Source organism: Tenrec ecaudatus, chromosome 14, assembly GCF_050624435.1.
Source record: "Tenrec ecaudatus isolate mTenEca1 chromosome 14, mTenEca1.hap1, whole genome shotgun sequence".
Taxonomy (NCBI): domain Eukaryota; kingdom Metazoa; phylum Chordata; class Mammalia; order Afrosoricida; family Tenrecidae; genus Tenrec; species Tenrec ecaudatus.
Window position 1 is genome coordinate 11824754 of NC_134543.1, and position 25951 is coordinate 11850704.

The following is a 25951-nucleotide window of genomic DNA, read 5'->3' on the forward strand; positions in this document are numbered from 1 at the left end:
GGGGCACGAGAGGGCGCTTCCACCTCCAAGTGTGCCGCTCGGGGCCGGGGCTCGCGCCCAATATGCTCTGTGCCGTGTAGACACCGAATGAAATGGCAGAAGAGCCGTCGCGGTCGAGGGGGAAGGGGCGGGACTTGCAGGAGCCACCCCCCTGTCGCGCGCGGACGCGGCGGATGGTACAGCCCGAGGCCCCAGCTTCCGCCCGCGCCGGAGGCCCAGCTCGCCGCTGCCCTTGGGTCCGTGGGGTCGTGGCTGGCACCCGGGTACAGGTGGGTGCGCGCCCCGTCACGCTCGTGCAGGCGAGGAAGGGTGTCCTCTCGGAAAGCCCCGGCAGTGAGAGGCGCGGAGCGGGGGGACCGGGCCCTCCCGGGTCGCAGCGTCCGGGCGGCCCAGAGAACCGAGGGGGTCCGAGGGGAGAGGGAGCGCGTCCTTTGGGGGTGGGGGAGGGGACGCCTGCGACCTTGGCTCCTAGCCGGCAGCATTTGGAAGGGGCACTCGGAGACGGGAGGGAAAGGCGGGAACGTCTGGAGAGATCGCCCGGCGACCACCCCCGTGGGACTAAACCCCCGCGACCACGTCCGATACGGCCAACTGGGAGCCCTCTTCCATAGGCCTGGAAGCGAACCCCACTCGCTTCGGCGAAATGTGCCTTTACCCATGACAAAGCCCCCAGTATTTAATTTGCACTGGGGTTTTTAAGGAGAGCCAGGAAGACGGTGTTCCGTACCTGGAGTGCAGGTCCTCAGGTTCAAACGGCGCTTTGGGGATCTTGCATACAAAGAACTGTGGGCATCCTCCGAGGGTTGGGACCACCACGGAGCAGGCAGCTGACCAAAGCTCCCCCCACTGCGCCACTAGCGCGCCCGAGAGAGATTAGTGCTCACCCACGTTTTTGTTTAGAATGAATTTAGTAACTTGAATGAATTTAGTAGAGGATTGAGTTTATGTTTTTTTTTAATTGCCCAAAACAAGAAGAACCCACCAGTGGATTCTGACTCATGGCGACCCTAGAGGACAAGAGTAGGGGACAGGGCACTTGTTAAGGGCTTTCCAGGGTCTGAGCAGACAGCCTCCTCGCCGGCTTGCTGAACAGCTGGCTAGTAGATTGTACCAGTAACCTTGCTGGTAGCAGGTCAGTGCTTACGAACGCACTGCGTCACCAGCATGCGGTTCTTGTTTTCTTTAAGTTGAGGGGATAAAATTGGGTAAAAGAAAATATGAGATCAAAAGTCAGGTTCCTATTTCTACTGCTGAAGAGAGAGACGGGCTTTTCTGATAAGTGCAAGACCAAGGAGTCTGGGGCCTGAGTGCTGGTGCCGGCTCTGGTACCTGCAGCATCCACGACACGTGGTTTTAGCATGTCAGCCCGATTTCCTCCCCTGGAAAACATGGATAGGGAACAAATCAAAACAAGCCCTTCAACTGTGCAATCAACTCTAGATAGGGTTTCCAAGGCTGGAAATCTTTCTGGGGGTAAGTAGGTGTCTTATCTTCCCACTGAGTAGTTAGTGGGTTTGAACCACTGACCTTGACGTTAGCAGCCCAATGCTGTCCTGGCAGTGCCACCAGAGCTGCTGCATAGGGAACAGCGGGGTGTATTATATGAGTTAATGCATGGATAGTATCGTGGCGAGGATTACTAGTTGTCTACGAACAACAGCTGTGCCTGTTGGTATTGGGTGCCATCAAGTTGGTTCCAACAGCCTGACGCTTTGCACAACAGAATGGTGAACCGCTCCTGGGTCCTCCGCCATCCTCAGCATTGTTCCGTTTGAGACCATACTGCAGCCACGGTGTCAATCTGTCTTGTTGAGGGTCTTCCTCTTTTTCACTGCCCCAGCATGCTGTCGCTCTCCAGGGACTCATCTCTCCAAATGTGTCCAACGTGCATGAGATGAAGTCTCCCCATCCTTGCTTCTGTGTAGCCTTCTGGCTGTACTTCCTTCAAGACACCTGTTTCTTCAGGGAGGCCCCTGGGCCTCATTGTTCTTCACCAGCAAATGCCTGGATTCAGTCCATCTTTCTCATTCACATGTGGCGACATGGCTTGGGTCAGGCCCACCCTGCTTTCCAACACTTTGGATAGGTCTCATGCAGCAGACTGACTTAGTGCAACATGTCATTTGATCTCTTGACGCTACCTTCCCTGTGGCTACACTGTGGAGCCAAGCAAGATGAACTCCTTGACAACTTCAACATTTTGTTTATCATGATGTTACCAATGTTTCCCCTCCTCTCCCCGCCCCCCCCCCCCCTGAGAAGATGAGACTCTGCTTCTGTAAAGATTTACAAAGCCTGAGAAACCCTGTGTCAGATTGCCGAGTCAGAACAACTCAATGGCAGTAGGTTCCAATGCCATGTGGAAGCTTGGCGATGAATAAGGAAGACCAAAGAACAATCAGTGGCTTGGAATTGTGGTGTTGGTGAAGAATGTGAACTATACACCATAGACCGCCACAAGAAGGAACTGCACTGTCTTGGAAGAAGTACAGCCAGAATGCTCCTTAGCAAAGACACTGATATCTCACGTAATTTGCACATGTCATCAGGAGAGATGATTTCCCAGAGAAGGACATAGCTTGGTTAAGTAGAGGGTCAGCAAAAAGGGGAAGAGATTGGAAGAGATGGTCCGACACTGGCTACACAATGGGCTCTGTCTGGAGGTAGGACCAAGGAATCCCTATTTAGAAAAAGGCTCCCCAGGTAATGTGCAGGTATGAATAATTGATGAGTTCTGCTGGCTATGAGTCATTTATTGAGCTGCTAACATAAGGTCAGTGGTTCAAATCCACCAACCACTCCAAAGGAGAATGAGGTCTACTCTGGTAAAGATTTACACTTTCAGAAACCCAAAGGGGCAACTCTACTCTGTCCTATAGTGTTGCTATAAGTCAGAATTGACTTAGTGTCAGTATGTTTTTTCAGTAAACTAAGTGGGAGCCCTGGTAGCACAGTGGGTTGAGCACTTCAAATCCATCAGTGGGTCTAAGGGAGAAAGTTGAGGCTGTCTGCTCCCGTGAAGATTTATGGCCTCGGGAACTGTATGGAGCAGTTCTGCTCTGGCCTATCAGGTCACTATGTGTCGGAGTGAACCCAAAGCCAAGGGGTAGCTTATAAAGTATATCCTTTAGGAATCATGATTTAGAAATACTTAGATCATCATTGTCTGGATTATTGATATTCAGAGAAGCCTAGTGTTTAATGCTGCCCTTTATGGAATATATAGTAATACCTGCATGACTTAATTTCATGGTCATCCCAGGGCCTTGTACCTTGTAGGTGTCTAAAGTTTGAGTTACAAAGATTCCTGGTGGCGTAGTCGTTATGCATTGGGTTGCGATCCCAAGGTCAGCAGTTCAAAACCATCAGCCACTCAGAAAAGTGGGGTTTTCTATTTCTGTAAAGGCTTAACCGTCCCAGAAACTCAGGGACAGTTTTATCTTGCCCTATAAGGTTGCTATCAGTCAGCATCGACTGGCAGGGAGGAGTGATGAAAGAGAGAAAAACGACCGTCTTAAAGGAGAGCGGAGAGGTGCCCTGGCCTGAGCAAATGCAGTTGTCAGCGCTTTTGTAGGCAGCCCTGGACTTAAGGGTCTTCTCCAGCGTTATGCGCGGTTTACCCATTGTAGGTGATTTGCACGCATGGGTGTATTTTGAGTTCATCCTTATATACCGATTTTTTATTAAACAACAACAATTGAACTATCTATGTTTTTATTGAATTAGCATGATTTTATCTTCCACATGATGACCATCAGCTCTACTGTTCCTCCTCCTCTTTTGCTTTTTGAAACTCCTGGAGGTGGCAGTGTGAGACTATAGGCTGGACCCAGAGCTGTGAAGGCCCAGATCTGTAATCCAGCACTGTGCTTCATAGCACTTGGTCCTGGTTTGCTCTAAAGGGAAATAAAATTTAATTCACATTATGTGGAGGCACATTATATGGTACCCAATAAGCATCTCATCATTTCAGATTCAAGTTATCGTTAAAATATGTCATGCTCCTGGTCCCTAGCAGTCATTCTATAAAATTCCTGTTTCCACTTAACTTTTAAAGAGACATTTGGTCGTTGAAGATTCCCGTCTTCATTTATAGCTGCTACCCCCACTCTGTCCCCTTGTACTGTAGTGGCTTTTCTGTTGCTGTGACGCTGGGAGCTATGTCACTGGTGTTTCAGACACCAGCAGGGTCCCCAAGTGAGTAGGTTTCAGCAGAGCTTCCCGACTAAGGACAGCAGATTCTGTAGGTAGCTTTTATTTTGTTTTGTTCTGCTTCAGCAATCATGAATTTAATTCAGATGGTGCGTGACCACTGGGTCCATATCCTGGTCCCTGTGGGATTTGTCGTTGGATGTTATCTGGACAGAAAGAATGATGAGAAACTGACTGCCTTCCGGAATAAGAGTTTATTATTTAAAAGGTTAGTGGCAACATTTTCTTAAAACAAGCTGTTGACTAGATTTGGGGCATATTTTTCTTATCCTGTGTGTCAAACAGAAGGCTAAGGGGTCATTTTCCCCCATGAAGACCACTGCCACACAAGTAGTTTTACCCACGAGTCTTATTTGTTCTCCCTCTAATCCGTTCACGGAGCTGTGTGATTACCTCTGCAATAGAATTGGCCTTCCGTTTATAAACAGGTGGTTGCAAGTCCCACCCTCTAGAAATCAATGTGCTTTTTAACATAGAAACAGTAAACAGCTCACCAAAGCCTCCCTTATGCACTGCTTTTGCAGGTGTTGCTAGCTACTATTTGGCATAAGCTAGTGTCGGGCTCAGAGGCTGTTGCCCTTAGGTGCTGTTGACTTGATCTTTGGCCCGCATCCCCCCAGTGAGACAGAGTAGTACGGCCGAGTCCTGTGACAGAGCTAGCTCCTCAGTCTGCACCACACCTGGCACCGGCTCTCCCTCCCCTTTGCTCTCCTGACCATGTTACAGCGGTCACAGAGGGCGCTCACAGGCAGTCACCATCATATTCGGTTTGTCAGAGAAGTCATAGATTGCAATTCAGGTTCAGAAATGATTCGGGATACAGTTCTTCAGTCAGGACCACCACAGGCAGATCCTGCTTTGGCCCTCAGCCCCTCAAGCCTCTTGGACCAACCTGGACTCTGCACCCCACTCAGCCAGCAATCCTTGGCCCCAATGCACTGAACTCTCTTCCTCACTCATTGGGCCTGTGAGCCTAACTGCCAGGTGCCCAGAGCCACAGACTCGGGCAGCACGCTTCCTGCCCCAGGCTCAGCTCTCTAGTTTCGTGGCTCAGGAAGCCTTAGCACATGGGCTCCTGCTGACCTCCTGGTTCTGCTATCTCTGTTGCCACAATTTCTCTGTCACAGCTTCCAGCTGTCTCCCACCATCAGGTGTGGTAGCTCTCTGTCTCGGGGCCTTTTCGTGGGTCAAGGGGATTTTCAGTGCTGGGAACTTGGGTCCAAAGGATGCACTCCACTGTCATCTCTCAGTGGTAGTGGTTCCCGCTGTGTTCTGAGATTAACTCTTACACGTCGAAATGGAAGAGTTGACCAGTTCCCTAGGTAGGGTTCTATACACCTTTTCCACATAGCCCTACCCCCAAAACTGCCTTTTCTGGAGTAGAAAGCTTATCTCCTGTGCAGAACTCTGCCAGGTACCCAATTTACACTATTAGCATCCTGTCCAATCCCCTGGGTGAGCCACAGTCAGGCCATTTGCAGAGCCCCACCACAAGAATGCACTGCGCTGCCTGCCTCACAGGCTTTTCCCGGCTGCAAGCCTTATGGGAACACACCAAGGAGAACACATTCCTGTAGAATGTCTGGGAGGGTTTAAACCACCAACTGTCAACAGTGGACCCCAGAGCCCCTTGCAGCTGCAAGGGATAGTATTAAGGAGCCCTGGGGTGGGGGTGGGGGGGCCGCACAACAGGAGCCATAGTGGTGTGGTGATTATGCATTGACTGCAGTCCACATGGTTGGCAGTTCAAAACCACTAGCATCTCCTCTGGAGAAAGACTGGGCTTTCTACTCCCGTTGAACAGTTAGTCTTAGAAACGCACAGGGGGTCTCTCTAAGAGTCAGCAGTGACTCGATGGCAGTGAGTTTGGTTTGGTGACACAACAGTTAAGAGTTCAGCTGCCAACCTCTGGGGCCTGGGAAGACCTGTTCTGCAGAGGTCACGGCCAGGTGCCATGCTCTCCACCAGAGTCAGGGAGGTTGAGTGATGGGGGCAGCTCCTGGCCCCATAGTGTCTTTAAGGACAGCTTCTCTGGCAGCAGGGTTAGAGTTGGCTGCCCACTGGGAGGAGGGTGCTGAGGACAAGAGACTTGGGCAGCAGCCCCAGGTGGCAGGTAGAGAGGGTCCACACACTGGGGATTTCAAGAAAAGCACGATCAACGGGAGAGGTAACAGGAACTGTTAACGTGGTCCTGACACAGACTATCCTCCGTGTAAATCTGACTTGAGAGACACGACTATTTTAACCTGGGCAAACACAGTCAAAGATCTAGCAAGAGCTGAACATCACGAGAGGAAAGTGGGTATGTTGAATCTCCTGTCAAGATGGCAAACTGGGCCAACAAACTAGGAGAGACAGTCTTGACTTCCATTTCCTTTGACTTTTCCTTCCATCTGATGAGTTTTATTCATGCGTTTTCCTTTCCTCCTTTCTTCCCACATAGGGAGTTGAGACCCAATGAGGAAGCTACCTGGAAGTGAACGCGGTGGCTGATTACAGAACGCGCGCAAAAAATAAAGCCATGCTTATTATTTGAAGTGTGATTCTTTTTTTTTATGTCTAAGAAAGAGCTTTATATCCCAGAGCAATTGAATATTGAGAAAATATCCCAGCCCAGATCTAGTCTGTAAGTCCAATATCAGTCTATATGTCCGATACCAATCTATAAATTCCTCTTCAGACTCACAAAATAACATGCAGTGACACCGAATGCAGGACGATCACAGGCCAGTGGGTAGAAATTCTTGTGGATCCAGTGGTGGTCGAAGCATCTCAGCGCTGCCAGGGTCCCCACGTGCCTCCTTCAGCTCCAGGAGTCCCTCCTACAGCTCCAGGATTCTAGCATAGCTCCATGTGTCTTGTCTGCAGGAATGTCTCCAGGGAGTGAGTGTGTGTCCCACCTCCAGGCTGCTATTATCTCCTTACCGCCTCCAAATGAGGTCATCAAGCTGCAACCTGATGGACAGGTTAAACTCCACCCCTTCACTCTTAAGTCTCAAGAAGTGTGATTCTTTTTATGCCAAAATAGATTTCCCATTTCAAATATCAAGCACATTTTCAAACCTATTCATTTAAACTGCTTACTGAGTACACCGTTATGTACATTAGTGTTATATTTTCTTTTTTTTAATTTTAATAAGTCATTTTATTGGGGGCTTTATTCCATACATCCATTGTGTCAAGCACATTTGTACATATGTTGCCATCATCCTTTTCAAAACATTTTCTTTCTACTTGAGCCCTAGGTATTTGCTCCTCATTTTTTTGTTTTTATGTCTTACACCATCTGCTGTCTCCCTTCACCCGTTTCTGTTGTTCCTCACTCTAGTGTTATATTTTCATTACCATTCTATTTTTCTGTTTCTTGTCTTGAGCCCCCAAACGAAACCTACTGTCATTGTGGCTTTGTCTCATCTTTGTCCTGAGGAGTGGCTGGTGGGTTTGAACCGCTGACTTTGTGGTTAGTCATTCAACACAATACGGTATTAAAGAGTGAATTTCCCCCCACCGAGTGCTTATATTCCTAGTGACTAACATAGAAACAATTTGTTGAATGAGTAAAACAAAACTCGGAAGCGTGGCATTTTGGAAGGGCGCTGAGATTGGAGCGAGAGGCCAATTCAGAGATCCTTGGGCTGGATGACAGGAGACCAGGAGAGCTTGAACTAAGCCTGTTTAACTATGGGGACCAATGGGAGACAGGTGAGAAACAAGCATTTGAGCCCTGATTAAAATAGTGGGTGATGTGGAAGAGGGACGTGGTGTCAGAGGGCGGGGAAATCATTCAGCAGACAGCTGGTGGTGGAGACACCTAGTCAAACAGAAAATAAACCTGTCAAGGACTTACAGGGGCTTGGTAGAGAGATAAATGATCAAACCAAGCATTATGGTACTGTGTGACAGGAACGATGTATGACAGGAGGATGTGCAGGTGCTCAGAAGAGGGTCCAAAACAACACTACTGTCAAGTTGATGTAGAATCATAGTGACCTGCTAGGATCGAGTAAGACTGGTCAGTAGGGTTTCCACGGCTGTAACTACAGAAACCAGACTGCCTCCCCTTCTCCTGGCCAGTGAGCAGCTGACTGGCTGAAACCATCCACCTTTCCGTTGCCCCAGCACTCAGCTCGCTGCACCACCAGCACTCCTTCAAAGACAGCACGGGGACAACTTCCTGGAGAGTATGGCCTATAAGGATAACATGACCGTTCCTTCGAAGAGTGCTTAGGACAGCGGCAGCAGTAATCAGGAGGAAAAGTGATAAACCCCATTCCCAAATGTGTCCAAGTTAAGTCTAGGATTTGTATCCTGACTCCCAGTCTTTCCATCTTTCTCACTTGACGAGCTTGGGATCCATCACACACAAGGGCACATCTCATGAGGTGATCAGCAGCCATTCAATATTTGAGCCCTTCGGGCTGTGGACCACAGGGCCCAGTTCAAAACCACCGGCCATTCTGAGGAGCAAAGACAGGCCCTTCTACCTTGAGGTAGGTAGTTGTGCCAGTCTGGCCGATAAACACATGTGGGATTAATTGAAGGGCTTGGCGAGCCTTGCCTTTTTTGTCTTGCTCATCGATCATCGGACCAGTGTGTGGCTGCCTTGATTGTTCGGTGCCTCAAATTGCAAGCTACACTACCTGTGGGACATCTAACCCGTGGACTGTGTGGCTGTAATTTGAGGTTCCTTTACGAGTTGCTTCGCCACACCACTGGAATTTAAATCTCTTGAGCTGGGCACTGTCAGACCCTGTCATCTGGCTGACTGTTGGTGACACCTGCCTTGCTGTTGGCTGCCTGAATTGTTTTACAGAGGACTGCCCAGCGGCTCTCAAGACTTGAAGGACTGCCAGTGTCTCATAACTGTCTCACGGGAGGGAGTTGCACTGAGCCATTTGTACTGCTTTATAATTTAGTTAACTTTATTTCTTATGTTATATATCTATCTGTATAAATATATATAAAATTATTAGGATTCTGATTTTGTTTCTCTAGAGAACCCTGTCTAATACATACCTAGATAAAGGATTACAGCCTTGGAAACCTACAGGGGATTACATCTGAGTAAGCAAGCAATTGTTCTAGTGGTGCAGTAGTGAAACTGGGCTGCTAACCAGAAGGTTGGTGGTTCAAATCCACCAGCTTTGCTTGTAAGGGAAAAGATGCAGCGGCTCACTTCCCTAAAGATGACACTCTTGAAAACCTATTCTACTCTGCTACAGGGTCACCACGTGTCAGAATTATGCTTGGGTTTTAAAAAAAAATAGTTTTTGTTGTTTAATGATAGAAAATTCTCTGAGAAAATGAACACAGTTCAAGACTGAGACTACACACAGTGAAAAGCCTCCCACCCATTTGCCTCGTTCTCTCCCAGTCTCCATCTTCCAGAGATTGGCAGTGGCCACCAAGGCGATTCTGAACTGTGTGTCAGGGCAGAACTTCTCCTCAAGGCTTTCAGATGGCCATGCCTTTCTCTCGATTGCCTCAGGGTCAACTGGAACCTCCAGCCTATTGGCTTGCTATGAAGCCTATTAATTGTGTCCCCGGGGATCCCTTGTATGATGAAAAAGTAAGTATATCTTTTCCCATTGACTTTTTAAAACAAAAAGTGGCTTGTTTCCCTCTTCCTCTTCACTTGATGAGACTGATTTGTTTTCTCATTTGCCTGCTGACTTGTAAGAGCAGGTGGTGTTTTTCAAAACAGTGTGGTGAGGTGAACTGTGCACAGAGATGTCCAGTGAATGATGCTTGAGCCCTCCTCTTGAATGTCTGCAATATGAGTGTCCTCTCCCACTGTCCCTTCTCCACCAGACTTGCATCCCCAAAGTCCCCAGTGATCTCTAGCAACAAAACCTAGCTGACTCTTGTAAACCCATAGGTTAGCTGACCTCTGGACTTTCTTCTGTGGCCAGAGTATTTGCTGTAAATGCAAATCTGAGCATATGCCTTCTTTCCAAAAACCATTTATGTCCCCCAACGCCCTTAAAAATACCTCCTTTAACCTGACTCCCAGGTGCAAATTCTACTATTTTAGCCCCTCAGCTTCATCAGTCCTTTCCCTCACACACACACACACACACACACACACACACACACACACACACACTGTACACCATATACACATATTTTATTTGGACTTTTCAGCTCCCAGAACTGATGCCTCCTCATCAAAGCTACTTCCTCATATTTATTCTTTGGGCTGCTAACTGCAAGGCTGGCATTCTGAAGGGGGAAAGGATCCAGCTTTCTACTCCTGTAAAGAGTTACAGTCTCAGAAACCCTCTAAGGCAATTATACCCTGTGCTATAGGGTCGCTTTGAGTCAGAATCTTAACTTGATGGCAGTGAATTTGACGTTTTTTGGTTCTTGTCAAGGTCGGAGCACTTACAACCACAAAAAGATATCTACATTGGAACCCTTTCCTGGTAATCTGTTTGACATTGAACGTGTGTTCTTAGCCACTCTGTGCCTCCCTTTCCTTCCTGTTGTGTAAAATAGAGGTACAACAATATTTACATTGGCTCTATTAAGTTCCACGAGCAAAGCCTAGTCCACAGTACCCCACTGCTATGGAGTAGCAGCAGACTCATAGCCACATCATACTGGGTTTCTGAAGCTAGGCAGCCTCAACCTGCTCCTGCATTAACAGAAGCTTATCCAACAGTGGCACTGGACACAACCACTATCATATTCAACCAATGCCTAGTATGGGAGATACAATTATGTCGTTTTCACAATAAGCCTTTAAGGCGATATTAAATTACCCAGATGGGGTATGGTGAGTAGAGTCCAACTCTCACAGTCAGGGAGTCACTATGAGTTAACAATGATTGGATGGCAGTGAGTGAGTGGATGGGTTTCCAGGGCTATTTCCAGGAAAAAGAAAGCCGTCTTTTTCCTGCAGAGTCGCTGGTGGTCTCGAACTGCTGACCATGAAGCTCGCAGCCTACCTCGTCACCACCACACCACCAGAGGCTGCACGGAGTCCAAAAGTGGAAAGTAAAAACAAACATCCATCCCTGGCAATCTTTAAGGAGATCCGTAGAATCCATAGCAATGGGTGAAAAACCGAGATGATCCTCCAGACGGCAGGGGGCACTGCAGCAGCTCTCAGCCGGCCGGGCCTCAGGTGGAGGGAGGGCGGGCTACAGAGGTCACGTGCGCCGGCGTTTGCCGCCCAGCGTTCCCTCGGGCTGCTCCCCACGTGACGAGCGTCCTGGACGGTGATTGGCCGGTGCTCGAGGCACGCGGGCAGGGGCGAGGCGGGGCGGGGCAGGGCGGCTGAGGGGTGGGGCGGGGGCGGAGCTGGAGGGGGCTGGTTCGGTGCGGGGCCTGTTGGCTCCAGACAAATAAACATGGAGTCCATCTTCCACGAGAAAGTGAGTGTCTGCGTTCGGTGGGGAGTCGTCTGCGGCGCCGGGGCGGGCGTGGGGTGCGGGATCGTCGCTTCCCTGAGCGCTGGGTGGGGCTCGAGTCGCCCCAGTCCCGGTCTTTCCGGGCGCCTCCTGGGCCCGGGGAGGGTCCCGCAGCTTCCCGGCCGCTCGCACCGCACCCTCCACCCAGGCCCCCGCCGGAGCATCGGGGGCGTCCCCGCCCCGAGCACCATGCGCAAGTGCGGGCAGGGCCACGGGGCGCCTCGGGGCGCGGGCGGTGGGCCCCCGCGAGCGAGCCCGCCTCGCCTCGCGTTTCTCCTCCACTTCGTGCAGCCTTTGCCGAACACCCCCTTCTCCGTTCCCTCTCCCGGCTCCTTTCAGGTTCAAGTCCCGCTCCGCAGCCCAGCCCTTCCCAGCTGCACCCTTCTCCCGCCCCCCCTGACAGCGGTAACTTTTCCTTCCCTGAGCTCCTCGCTGGAGTCTCAGGATCCCCCACCCACTGAGGTTTGAGGGGCTGGCTCCCAGGTTCACCGGTTTGTAGGGCCTGACTCGGGAGGACAGGGGAGGACGTCCCCTGCGCCCCTCTGCTGGCAAGTAGGCTGTCACAAGAGGGTTTTGTTACGGGATGTTTGAGGTCGCTCAGTGGCTGTTCCCGTCTTTCCGCCCCAGGAGGCCAGCATTGTTCCCCGGACTCAGGTGGACTGGAATGATGGTGTTGGTGTGGTTCCGCCTAGCCTGGTTCTGCCTGGCGTTTTCAATGGCCACGTCCTGGGAGATGCTGTTTGGGTTATGTGGAGAAGCTTGACTTACTCGGGCAGTTAACACGCCATCTAGGTGGGTGGGTGTGTGTGTGTGTGAGAAACCTTCCTTGGGACAACTTGGCAGATGACAATCGTGTTTCGTAATCGTTGCGTGTTTTGGGAAAGAGTTGCTGTGAAGTGGTTCTTTAGTACGTGCACAGGGTGGTGATTGTATTAAATTTGGGGGACTGATCGGTCGATGGTACAAAACATTTGTGAACGTCCCCCTCCCCCAAAGAAGCACAGTGACTTTCAGTATATATGTATCAAAACCAATTTGTCCCACGGAATGCTGTTCTATATAGAACACATTTTAGAAAGTTTGGGACTGGAGTTGCCTAGTACTTTTTGTGAGGAAGGACTCAGGGATACCTTTATATAGCTAATCTTTTGACTCGATTGACAGCGTTTTATCCGACTTGGAGTAGAGTGATTTAACTGCATAGCTAAGGAGGTCCAAGAGAATTTGGAACTTGGCCTGTGGTGGTTGTTTTTTAAAAATCATTTTATTTGGAGCTGTTATAACATTTCACAGTTCAGTTAAATCAAGCAGCGTTGTACAATTGATACCACAATCTGTTTCTAAACATCTTGAACGCCTTGATAACGGTTCCCTTTTATCTCCTCCCTCCCCCACTGTACCCCCCAGGAACCCGCATTCTTTTTTTTCTGTAATAGTTTTGATTGTGTTTTGCCATATCTTACACAATCCAGTACATCCATTCACATGCAATTCTGTGTTCAATCCCATCAAATGGGGTTACAGTCATCAATGTTATCAGCTCCCCATTACCCACCTTCTCTCTTCCTGTACCTTCAGGGACCCATTAGTACTCTTAACTATTTCTGAGTTTGACTTTGATGTACTGAACAATCTCAAATAAACACGTGTGTTATGTGGCTCACTAGTGCCATGGATTTATCATCCCTTCTGTGTGGCCCTTCTGAGAGGGACTGAGTCTCCACTACATCCACGCCCCTTCACATCAAATTGGTTGTTTGTTTTTGAACTTCTGATACCTCTTCTTGTGGACACCTCATGATCGCCCAGGCTGGTGCGCTTCTTCCATGAGAGCTTTGTTGCTTTCCTGCTAGATGGCCCTTTGTCTAACTACAAGCCTTTAAGATCCCAAACACTGTATCTTTTTTTTGTTTGTTTCAAATCGTTTCATTAGGGGCTCATACAACTCTTATCACAATCCATACATACATCAATTGACACGGTATCTTTTAATAGGCGGGGACCATCAGCTTTCTTCACATTTGTTTATACACCCATTTTGTTGTCTTCAGCAATTGTGTCAGGGAAGTGAGTATCTTACAGTGCCACAAATACCAAATCGTTCTTGTACCAGGTAAGATTTAAGTAGAGGCCCAAAGTCCATCTGCTTCTTTGTTGCATTTGCATATATATACATAGATAAGCAAATTCACATATATTTATATATCATCTTTTTCCCCTCCTACCCCACTATTATGTATACCCCTTGTTCTCCTCTCAGTAATTCCTCTCAGATGCACTTTAGTTGATCGAACACGAAAAGCAACACCCTCCTCGACATCCATTTTAGAACTTACTATTCCTGGTACTTGTCCTTGTTGGCCTTCTGGAGCAACTCCCTTCCCCCTCCGGTGCCTCCCAGGAACTATAGGTCCAGTGCATGCTTATCCTGCCATCTTGCATAGATAACACCAAAAAAGCCACAAAACACAGATAGTGACAGTCTAACAGGGATCCTGGCATAGAACAGATGAATCTCTCTGTTCAGTAGCAAGAAGGACATGTTGTAAACCATCAGTCCAGTCCCCGTTTCTTTCAGGGTACCCTATCCTCCCGGCTCCCGCTTACCTAACAACACATACACCCTTTCAGTCGTCTACGATCTTGCCTGACAGGCAAGCATCCTAAAAGTCCCCATCTCTATTCCTGCAGTCAGAGATGGAGCAGTCTAGGGGCACGCCCTACCTGCCCTACCCCTTGTTATGCCTTTAGACTTTCAGTGTGGCCCCCTTGTGAATAATCTCCAGTCAGTTCAGATAGGAGTGCCAAGTTCTGCCCCTGAGTCAGAAGTCTTACAATGGCATTCTTCGGGGACTTCTTGGCTCCCCTCTTGGTTCGCCCCCAGGTGGGCGGGCCAGACCGGCTGCTCTTCCAGCTTTACCTTCAGGGCTGTCCCCTGCAAAGCTGTCATCTAGAGAGCATGCGTGTCTGGAGCTGAGTTGACCTGTGTTTTGACTTGGAAGACTTGAAACATTTTCACACGGCACTTCATGGAGTGTGTTTGACGCCACTTGCTCCCAACTTTGGGTGAGTTTCAGTGAAAGTAACTACTGGATCTTGAGACCAACAGAAGGTGGGTCAAACCCAAACCAAACTCAATGTCAATCAAATTGATCCGAGTCCAATGTGTATAGGCTCAAAGAGGAGCCTGCCCAGCACACCACAAAGACTTCAGGATTTTGTTTCACTAATCACCAGCAATGCAGAGGCACTTAGCAAGTAAAGGCTTTTAATGCTCTTGCGACATATTTCAAGAATATGGAGAATGCTGGTAACCGTAGGATCCACCCGCATGCAGACACCAGCACATCTTTCATTTATGCCAGATCCTGGGTTGCAGACATTGGTGGTTGAGTGATGGGCATATTCCCACCTTCTATGCAGGACACCTGAGTTCAATTCCTGGCCAGTGTACCTCATGTGCAGCCAGGTGGTTTGTGTATTGTCGTGATGTTCAACAGGAACCCTGCTGGTATAGTGGCTATGCATTGGGCTGCAAACCCCAATGGGGCAATCCTACACTGTGCTGTAGGGTTGCTTTGAGTCGTAATGGATTCAGTGGCCCTGGGTTTGACTTTGAGGATGCCGAACAGGATTCAGTGGCACGTCTGGATTTAGAAGGACTAGGAAGGAAGGCCTGATGGCCTGTTAGGAAAACCCTGTGGCTCAGTGCTCTGAAATGCAGCCCAGGACCAGGCAGCATCTCCTTCGGTTGTGCAGACTGAAGTTGGCAGCGAGCAACAGCAGGCCCTGAGTTTACAGAGACGGAGGCAACCTCGACCTGAAAGAAGCTGTGTTGGTGAAGGTAACTGGAACACCACACCTGCTGCCATCAAGCTGATCCCGAGCCATGGTGACCCTGTGACCTATGGGATGGCTAGAACTGCCCAGCGGGTAGGGGGTGCAGGGGTTTCCAGGCTGTCATCCGTGGAATGGCTGGGAACTGCACAGCTTTCTCCTGTGGAACGGCTGGGCATTCAACTTGCTGCCCTTCCCATGAGCAGCCAGGCGCTTCCGTCGCTGCACCTCCAGGGCTCTGTCAGTAGGGAGACCTGCCTGCAAAAGGCCTTTCATCTGCTTCCACGTGGAATGTGACTGTCCCCTAGGACACTGGGAAGTAAGCAGCTGTTCACCCACGTTTCTCCAGTGCCTAGACTTGTGGCTCGGCTCAAGTGCTTGAACCAAGCAAGCGAGGTGTACGTGGTGATTTTCACCCAAACAGCTTTTGCTTACAGCACTCTTGTAAACCCTAAGCGGAGCCTGGGGGCGACGGGGCGCCACCTCTGGCGGTTTGAACTCCTTACCAGCTGCTGTGGAAGAGCAGGATCTGGTGACTGTCTGCAGAGAAGATCACAGCCAGGAACCCTCGCGCTCGCTGCCATTGAGTTGACTCATAGTGACAAGCTAGAGCTGCCTGGGGCTTGCGCAGGCTTTACATCATTTTTTTTCAAAACTATTTTATTGAGAATTAATACAGATAGCCTATCATTTCATAGCTCAACTACATCAAGCAGTATTCAACACCCCCCTTTCCCCGCTTATTGTACTTACTTTCCCTTTACGTCATCAATCCCGGGTTTCATATATTGAAAAAAACAAACAAACCCCAAACTCCATATAACAAAATTTCAAGAGGGTGACCCCTAATGACATAACACATTTGAGGTAAACCCCAATATGTACAAGCAAAAATAATGTTGCAAACCATGTCAGGCCTAACTTGCCTCAGAGAGGGGATTAACTGACAGGGCTCAACTATGCAAAGACTCAGCCTTACTGAGTAGCCTTCTCGCCTGGTGGGCTCACACTGCAGACTGTAGGGCTATTGGCTCAGTGCCTCGCCCGCCCAGCTACCAGGGCTCCTTGGGAAGATCTCCGAGGGTATTAGTCTGTCTTACAGGGTCACTGAGTCAGAACCATCTGCAGGGCACACAACAGCCACAACACACGCCAACACTCCACAGCCACGGGCCTGCTGTTTCGTTTTTGTTTTAGCTGTGGCGACTGGCGCTGCTTCCTCTCTTTTTTGGTAGCACTTCCCTGGCTGACCACTCGTGGTTCAGGCATCATGCCCCCTGAATTTGGAACTTTGGTGACGTGTGAACTGGGATTGACTTCCGGGTTGGATTTAAAAATCTCTGAAAAGATGCTGAGGGTTTGGCTTGGTGACAAGCCTTTATGTACTTTGTAGTCGCCTTGACCTAGGTCGCTCTGGTGGCATAGTGGTTATGCTTTGGGCTGCCAACTGCAAGGTCGACAGTTCAAAACCACCAGCCACTCTTTGGGAGAATGGTAAGGTTTTCTACCCCCAGAAAGAAACCCCACAGGGTCAGGTTTACCCTGTTGGAAATCAGCTTGGTGGTGGTGGGTGAGTGTGATGGGAGGTTGAGGAGTAAACACCTCCCTAGTAAGGGAGTGGCGGGAACACCCAGGCTTTGAAACTTCCGCCTGTGTTTGAATCCTGACCCCATTACTCACTGCCCATTCTGGGCAGTGGCACTTACTATCCCTGTGTTCCGGCAGGCCCTCCTCTGTAGTGTGGGGGTAATTCGGGTCCACCTCAGAGTTCTCGTTGGCAGCTAACATCCAGCCTCGGCGCTGTGAGTGCTGAGAACCCTCGGGCGCAGTCAGTGCCCCCAAAGTGCTGGCCCTTGCCACTATCGTGGGGCTTGTGTGTGCTGTATTCATAGTAGCCTGAGCACAGGAAGAGGAAATGAATCAACCCTGCTGGGGATTACATGCCCCTACTCCACCCACTCCCTGGGGCGCCCTGGGATGTCTGCCTGGTTTCTCTTGTGGTTGGTGGGATCCCTGGGAATTTGAGTGGGTTTTGAAGACCTGGGGTGGGGAAGGCAGGGTGGAAGTTGGTGATTTGGTGACAGCTCCCACTTGTGGATTTATGAAGACTGAACAGTCTGTCCCTCCTTGATTCCAACCTGGTAGAGTTTGGCTGTGAAGTCATGTCAGTTGCCGCTGAACTTGGACGAGAGCAGATCCAACTTCTGACTAGCCTGTTTGATCGCTCAAAAGACGGGCCAGGGGCAGGTTTGGGGAAGTCCTTGTGTAGGCTTTGTTTTGCTTCCTTTTGAGCACCCAAAATTGACTCACTTGCGACTTAGAAAAGTGATTTCCACTTTGGACGGGGCAGTTTGTTCTTCAGATCCCCACCTACGAAGGTGAACAGCAAGTGTAGAACAGAGGGCCTCACGCTGTAGTCAGGTGTGGATTTGTTTTTAATTTCAAAGTTCCTTCCTTTCTAGCGAGGGGCTGTGGTTTCCCGTCTGCTAGTTGAATGGCACTCTTACTACATTTAATTGTGATGAGCAGACTTTGGGGACGCTGGCCTGGAGCAAGCGGTCTGACAGCCATCCCGGCCTTTTGCCTTTGGACCCTTCCTAGAAGGCCCAGTGTGGGGGACCTAGAGCTGTGGTAGCTCGCCAGAGGCTGTGTGTGGTTCCAGTTTTAAAAAAATCAGTACAGGAGGGCTTCACAAAGCTTGGGAACATACGCAAAAGAGAATGGGATTTTCTGTGGCATTTGTGAAGCCCTCCTATCATAGTATGAGGATGGTGGCTGGCATTGGAGAATCAAGGCAACTTCGGCCCCAGGCCAAGTCCTATGAGGCGGAGGTCAGATGTGCCCCACCATCTCTCTTCTCTACCAGTTCTGACACCAGCCCTCCCCTCCCCCCTCCCCCAAGCGCACTGCTTCTCTGCTGGATTCTAGAACCTGTTGGCAGTGACTACACAGAACTCACAGACAACACTCAGAATTGGGAGTTTCTTAGGGAAGTGACTGAAGACCATTCAGGACCAGAAATCCTCAGGTGCACCTCTTCTCATCCAGGCCTCCACTGCTCTCGGTCCTTGACCACTCAGCCACATGACCTCTTGGCGCCTGCCCTACTTGAGCAATGTCACAGAGCTCTTTTAGCACTGCCAGTAACTTCTCAAAGGACAGGCCGCTCCACCGCAAGCTGCAGCCTGAAGTTAGTTTCCCTCTGGCTCTGCCCCGTGAGCCAGCGAACCTGAAGTTAGTTTCCCTCTGGCTCTGCCCCGTGAGCCAGCGAACCTGACCCAGGGCCAGGAGGCCCAAGACCCTGTCTTGATTCTACTGCTGCTTCTCCAGTATCAGCTCTCTTGTCTCCTGCAGAGAGCCCTAGTGGGGTGGTGCTTCTGCGTTGGGCTGTGGTCCACATGGTCAGCAGTTCAAAACCAGCAGCTCCACGAGAGAAAGAGTGGGCTTTCGAACAGTTTCAGTCTTGGAAACGCACAGGAGGCTCACTACGAGTCAGCGTTGACTCGACGGCAGTGAGTTAGGTGTTTTGGGGTCTGTCTCCTGGATTGAGATGCTTTAGCCCTCGGTGAGCTCAGAGTCCAAATGACAAACTCCACCCTGGGTTTGTCTTTCTTGATGGTGGTGACAGTCTCCCGTTTGTGTTTCTGAGATGGTCCGTTTTTACAATCACAGTGAACTCTCTTAACCGTCCCCTCACAGTGGAATCATACAATCCTATCAGCATCTTTCTCCACGTCTCTTACCCAGACCCATCAGAAAAAGGAAGGACACTCAGTCTGCTTGCTCCATCCGGGCATTTGCTGGGCGTTACAAAGACTAGAAGAGCCAGATCAAGTACATCACTGCACTACAAATGATTACACCAAAGGCGTTGCCACTGCGTTGAGTCCAAAGCACAGTGACCCGATGGGACAGAATAGAGCTGTCCCCTGGGCTTCCAAGACTATTATCTTTTAAATCATTTTATTGTGACTTCTCACAGACGTCATAGCATTCCATAATTCAATTAGATCAAGCACCGTTGTGCAATTTCTACCACAATCACTTTCAAAACATTTTCTCTTTTTTAAAAAAATCATTTTATTGGGGGCTTGTAAAACTCTTATCACAATCTGTCCATTCATTGTGTCAAGCACATTCGTACATTTGTTGCCATTATCATTTTCAAAACATTTTCTTTCTACTTGAGCCCTTGGTATCAGCTTCTCATTTTTTCCCTCCTTCCCCAACCCTCCCTCCCTCCCTCATGAACCCTTGATAATTTATAAGTTATTATTGTTTTTGCATGTTTTACACTGACCAATGCCTGCCTTCTTCCACTTTCTGCTGACGGGCACGCAGGGAGATTTAGCCATAATTCCCTGTGTGGTGTATTGTGACTGTGGCTAAAGTCCCATTTGGGAGAGAGTTCTCTACCTTAATAGTAGACAGGATTAAGGTGGGCTTAAGCCCTAGCCGTAATAGAGGGTGTGAGCCCAGTCACACTCTGTTTCTTTGTTGGGGGTGGTACGGTTGGATGAAAGAAATCACACCTCCCTTAAGGCAGTGTAAAACACGCTGTCACAGAGAGAAGTCCCAGGGCCCCCGGAAGAGTGTGCACTGTTGGAGATCTCTGTCTGAAGTTGTGGAGACTGAGACCAGAGATGCCAGAGACTGGAGCCGGGCTGAGACCAGAGGCCAAGGCAAGGAAACCAGAAGACAGAACAGCCCTGAGACGACAGGACTGAGGCGGAGGGCAGGGGGCTTCCTGGTCCACAGAGGCAGGGACTAAGCAAGGGACCACATGGCTGAGGGCCTGAAGCCTGGAGGGGGACTGGGCTGCTGGCTGAGGAGAGCTGTGGCTGTGGGCCAGTGGCTGTATCCTCACTGTCGACTGCTCCTGACCTGTGGTCACCCGTTACTATGAGTTTGGGGAGTGAGTTCTTGGCCATTGCAAGAAATGATTGAACCCTGCACAGAAAGCATAGACGTAGAGTGCTGTTGGTGTCACAGTAGCTAAAGAAGGGGGGGGGCACTTGTCTGACCCCTGCCTCAGGGCCGCAGGGAAGCCAGAGGAGGTCAAATGCCCCGCTGCCCAGCCCTCCCTGCCCCGCCGCTCACTGGCTTCCACGTGTTTCTGCCTTTTGGCTCTTTTGAATCTTGCTGTTCTGAAAAGAAAAAGGCTCCTACAACGATTAGTGCACAGGTGTCTGTCTGAGGAGCCCCTGCTCTCAGCTCCTTTAGGTCTCTCCCTAGGAATTGATCGTCATTGTGTGGGGGACCTTTTCAAGAACCACACACATTTCAATGGCAGCTGCATCCTGTCGCATTCGTACCAGCAGCAGGCTGGAGAGCATTCAGCACACCTGTGGCACAGGACCTCTGGCCTGTCCTTGGCATGCGGACATCGGCACTGCTGGTCGAAGGGCTGTGCTCCCGTGGGATTCCGTTGGCGCCCTTGATGCAAATCGGCTGACTCTAGACGTTTGGTTTCTTGATTCTCAACTCTGTTAGGCAATATCTCTATTTACGTGTTTTGTTTTTGATCACATGTTTGCATTTCTGGTTTTTGCATGTGAACGGGTCAAATTAGCTTACCAACTATATTGACAGATAACTATCTAGAAAAGGTATTTTCTGAGCATGGGGGAAAAAAGCAAAGTGAAAAACTTCAAAATATAGTGATTATTTGAATAGTCAATGTTAGGGTCTTTCAATTTTCTTCCTTTTGCTTCCCATTATTTTGCAACTTACTGATCTATCCTGATAACAGGAGGAGGAGCCTATCTATAGTGGTTACGCGCTGGCCTGCCAACTGCAGAGTCAGCACTTTGAAATCACCAGCCGCTCTGTGGGAGAAAGGGTTTTCTACTCCCATAAAGAATGTACAGTCTCGGGAACTCACAGGGCCAGTTCTACCCTGTCCTTTAGGGTCGCTGTACATCGACATCATCTTGATGGCAGTAAGTTAGATGGTTTTGGATATCATACACAATTTAAAAAATAAACTCTTGCTTAGAATTAGAAGCAGGAATGGTAACTTATATGAGTATGTATGTCCCATATCCAAAGTACATATATGTTACCAGGAGAGACTAGTCCCAGGACTAGTAAAGTAGAAGGTTATCCATAAAGAGGAAGGAAGCCCCTCAGCAATGCATTGACACAGGAGCCGCAGCAGTGGACTCAGACGCAGCCGCAGTGAGGCTGGCACAGGGCTGGGGGTGTCTCCTTCTGTTCTTCAGACAGGGTTGCTGTGGGTTGGAACTGACCAGACAACGCCTGACAACAAGGACAGGTATCTGTTAGGCTCTGTGGGTGGGGGGGTGGGGTATTGTTAGCTGCTGTAGACGTCTGACAACAGGTAGAGGTCTCTGTATGCTTGATGGGTGGTGGTATTGTTAGCTGCTGTAAGGGCACCATGAGTCAGCGTCGATTTGAGGGCACAGTGGTTTGACTTGCTTGGTGCAAGAAAAGGAAACACTGCCCCGTCATGTGTCCCAGGTGTGAGCCCATTGTCACCATCAGTGGAGGTTCTTCCTCTCCCTACCACGTGTGGTGCTTTCTCTAGGGAGCCGTCCCCCTGACGGAATGTCCAGGGTAGGTGAGACAAACACTCAGTTCTCACTTCCGAGGAGGATTCTAGACAGGATTGCGCGTTCCTTTGGCAGCTCGTGGACTTTGAGCATCCCTCACTGGGGGCTGAATCGCCGTAGTCTAAGGCACCAGGTCTTCCTCTGCCCTCCTTATTTGTTGTCACAGCTTCACATTCTTCGGAGGCAACTGAAACGTCAGGCACACCTCAGTCCTCAGCGTGACAGCTTGGCTCTGGACACGTTAGAGGGGCTTCGGCTTTGCAGCAGCAGCAGCAGCAGCAGGTTTACCTAGTGTGACCCGTCCTTTGATTCCAGACTGCTGCTCCCATGGGCTTTCCTCTTAGCAGGTGGTTGGAATATGTTTCCCAGCTGTGTGCTTCCATGTGTCCACGTTCTGTGCCGTATTTTAACTCTTCCAGTAAGTGTGTGGTGGCAGCATGTTGTGGGTACCGCACACGCCCTCTGCCCCCCAGTGAGGGACGCAGGCGAGCCCCTGTTCATGTGTTTAGGTCAGTGGCGTCCTTGTAGTATTGTGCTTGTTCTGCCCACTTAAAAAGAATCATTTATTGGGAGCGTTTGCCTAGAACAATCCATGATGCAGTCAGATCAAGCACAGTTGTGCCACTGCCACCATCCGCTTCAAAACATCTTCTTTGTACTTGAACTCTTTGGTATCGGCTCCCACCCCCAGAAACCCATATTATATTATGTATTTTATTATTGTTTTGGTTTTGCCATATCTTACACCATCCGATATGTCCACTCACCTACAAACATAGGAAGCAGGTCTGTTTTCAGTTTGCATTGTGTTTATTCAGTGGAGCGCCTTCTCTGGAAGTAGGAACACAGGTAGAAGGAAAAAAGATAGAGACAAAGAAGTCATCCGTCATCTTTGTGGCTGTGGTTTGAGTGTCGTGCCCACGCTGGCCCCAGACTACCTATGTGCAATCAACCTACTGGAGGGAAACTTGCCACCCTGTGCCTGTGTCCTGTGCTCAGACTGCCTTCGTGCCGCCTTCCTGCTCCAGTGAATCCATAAACCCGGAAGCGTTGTCAGCAGCGGGATCTTGTTCCTGAATAATGATGCCTCAGGGAAAAGGGGCTGTGTGGCAAGGTGGTCTCCTTGGGGTCACCATCTCCAATAGCATCTCTGGACGAACTGCGTGATGTCAGGCAAACTCCGCCCTGGAGCAGACCTTAGTGGGAAATGGGAGAGCTCCGAGGGCCAGGGTGTGCAGAAGAAAGAGGTCATCTCACAGCGAGGCATGCTGGGTAGAGCGTGTGTTCTCAGGGAGTGATCTCACAGGGCAAACATGGGGAAGGCGCCATTGCAGGCGGTGTGGGTGGGCGAGCAGGTAATGAGCAGGCTGCTGAGTGAGTGCCAGGCAGGGTGGACTTGGATTTGAGAAGCCTGCTGTGTACCCGGTCATCCAGGAAAGCCAGCTAGCTGCCCAGCAGTCCAGGCTCTGGGCTTCATATGGGGTGTGTGGTCCTTCCCACTGGGCTGCCCAGGAATGAGTGCGTGAGTCCTCACTGGACAGCTCTGCTCTCTGTATCGCTTGTGGGCCGGCGGAAGCGCAGCAGTGACTCGTCTTCATTCACCCAAAAACGTTTCTCTTCACTGGTGCCACAAGCAAGCAGGAAGCCCGAGCGGAGATCCGTGGGTTAAAAGTGCAAATGTCGGCGCATTGCAGTCCCCTGGCAGCAGGACTCACGGCCCTCCAGACGGCAGTGTCACGTGGAACAGGGGAGTTTTGGCGTGTGCGACGGTGCACATGTTTGTCTTCTTGTAACGCAGGCTTTTTTGTTGTAGAGTGAGATAACTGGAATTGTGAAACAAGTGTCAACATGAAAATGTGTGTGCCTTTGTTAATCTTGCTTGTCTGAAAGCTAAGAAGGTGCGAGGCTGGGTGAAAAAGTTAACAATTCCGTGTCTCTTTGAGTCCGCGGTTCTCAACCCGTGTGTGGGTCGAGACCCCTTTGTGGGTGGAACGACCCATCCACAAGGCTCGCCCGGCTCATAACAGTAGCAGTAGAGTTATGAAGTAGCAACGAAAATACTTTTATGGTTGGGGGGTCACCACCACACGAGGAGCTGTGTGAAGGGGTCGCTGCTTTAAGGGAAGGTACAGTACAAATCTGCTTGATCACATCTGATGTTTCCTTGTGGTTTTTCCCCTCTTGGAAATCCCAGCAAGAAGGCTCCCTGTGTGCTCAACATTGCCTGAACAATCTGCTGCAAGGGGAGTATTTCAGCCCCGTGGAGCTGTCTTCCATCGCCCATCAGCTGGACGAGGAGGAGAGGCTGAGGATGGCGGAAGGCGGCGTGACTAGTGAAGACTACCGGACGTTTTTACAGGTGCAGACCTTGCGCTCCGCGCCGCCGCTTCTGCGATTGCCCCGGAGATGCCCTCTGAATCGAGAGGATAGGCCTTCTGGTGTCGCTCTTTCTTTGTAACGTGGGAGCTGCTGACAAGGGATAAGCCAGTCCTCCTCTAGCAGTCTGACTCGGTGACTCTGACTCTGCTGGGGGGGGAGGGCGGGGAAGTCATTTGGGTCAGCTGGCTAATGACAACTCTCTCTTTTCCTTTTCTGCCCCCCCCCCCCCCCCATCTACCTCTCCACATTAAGCAGCAGCCTTCTGGAAACATGGATGACAGTGGGTTTTTCTCCATTCAAGTAAGTAATCACAACACTCTCTGAGGGTTGTCCGAGCAGCCAGGCCCCGTCTCAGCTTCAGGGCATGACGGGTGGGGGTGCTCTGTACTGCAGGGGGCCCTGTCCTCATGTGACCCTTGGCAGTCCGCACAGAGCCAGGGTCTGTATCTGTAGTGGAGGCTCCCAGGGAACCTAGCTCTCCCTGGAGGCAAACATGAATGGTCTTCCTCCTTATTCCTAGAGGAACTTGCTGCTGTGCCCGGCCTTTTGAATCTCAGTCTCCACTCTGACTTCTTTGAGACTTGGCTTTCAAAGTGACCTTTTGATCATTTGTTTGCATCTGAATGCTACTTATAACCTTCATCCCAATAAGGCGCAAAGGGTCAAGCTTCCTCCAGTCTTTTGGGGAAACTTGGGAGAATGCAGCACCTTACAAGCTGCTGTGTGCATCAGCCTGCCTGGCCGCGCTGTATTTTCCTCTGCGACTCTTGTTATTTGGTGTTCAGTGTTCTAAGCTTTAACGTAGAGCTCCCCTGGGACTCTCTTGGCTTATACTTGTGTATGTAATTGTGAGATGCTTTTACCAATACCTATGTGTCTTGTCTGTCGCTGATGAGGTGACCCAGGAGGTGCAACCACAGTTACAGTTGACCCTTGAACAATGCAGGTTTGAACTCTCCGTGTCCACGTGTGTGTGTGAGAAAAATGCCACGTGTCACTCACCCTCTCTGCTTGAACAGTTGATCTCCTAGTAAACTGCACAGCCTACTGCCAGTGAGGGGATTCCCCGTGGTTGCGACCCGGTAGGTCAGAGTAGGGCTGCAGGACTGTACTTCGTCCAGGAGCCTTGTCTTCTCCCATGGAATGGCTGGTAGGTTTGAACTGCTGCCCCGAGGCTAGCCACCCATGCTTAACTCTCGGTGCCACCAGAGCTCCTTCATAAATGGCCTGTCTCAGCCAAAAGTGATCTCTCAATTCTCACTGAATCTTCATGTGAGTGAAGTAGCGTAAGCCTCGAATAACACCGAGGGCCCGTGCTCAGTGCCATTAGAATTGCCAGAATCGCTCCCAGGAAGTAGAGAAAAGTCAGGGTGTTTTCAGAAAACATTGAGTTGCTTGACAGAATCTGTCAATTGAGATCTGTAGCCACGCTGCCCACCAAGTCAAGATCCATGGATCCAATTCAGGGACCTGTATAAATAAAAAGACAAGGAATTCACGAAGCTATCACCGCAGCTGTGTTAAACCTCCTGA

At 50.0% G+C, this 25951-nt stretch overlaps 2 protein-coding genes across 2 annotated transcripts in view; both read left to right on the top strand.

Annotated features, from left to right (window-relative positions):
- The first annotated feature begins 119 nt into the window (after positions 1-119).
- On the top strand, positions 120-6749 carry NDUFB1 (NADH:ubiquinone oxidoreductase subunit B1). Its single transcript, XM_075532323.1, has 3 exons — positions 120-269; positions 4279-4420; positions 6656-6749. The coding sequence occupies exons 2-3, from the start codon at positions 4284-4286 to the stop codon at positions 6690-6692; spliced, it is 174 nt and encodes a 57-aa protein (XP_075388438.1). The 5' UTR covers positions 120-269; positions 4279-4283; the 3' UTR covers positions 6693-6749.
- A 4772-nt stretch (positions 6750-11521) lies between these two features.
- Positions 11522-25951, top strand: part of ATXN3 (ataxin 3) — a 48019-nt gene continuing 33589 nt past the window's right edge. Inside the window, exons 1-3 of the mRNA XM_075531935.1 lie at positions 11522-11591; positions 24234-24398; positions 24674-24718. Of these exons, the coding sequence (XP_075388050.1) occupies positions 11568-11591; positions 24234-24398; positions 24674-24718 (234 nt within the window). The 5' untranslated portion in view covers positions 11522-11567. The remainder of the gene's footprint in view (positions 11592-24233; positions 24399-24673; positions 24719-25951) is intronic.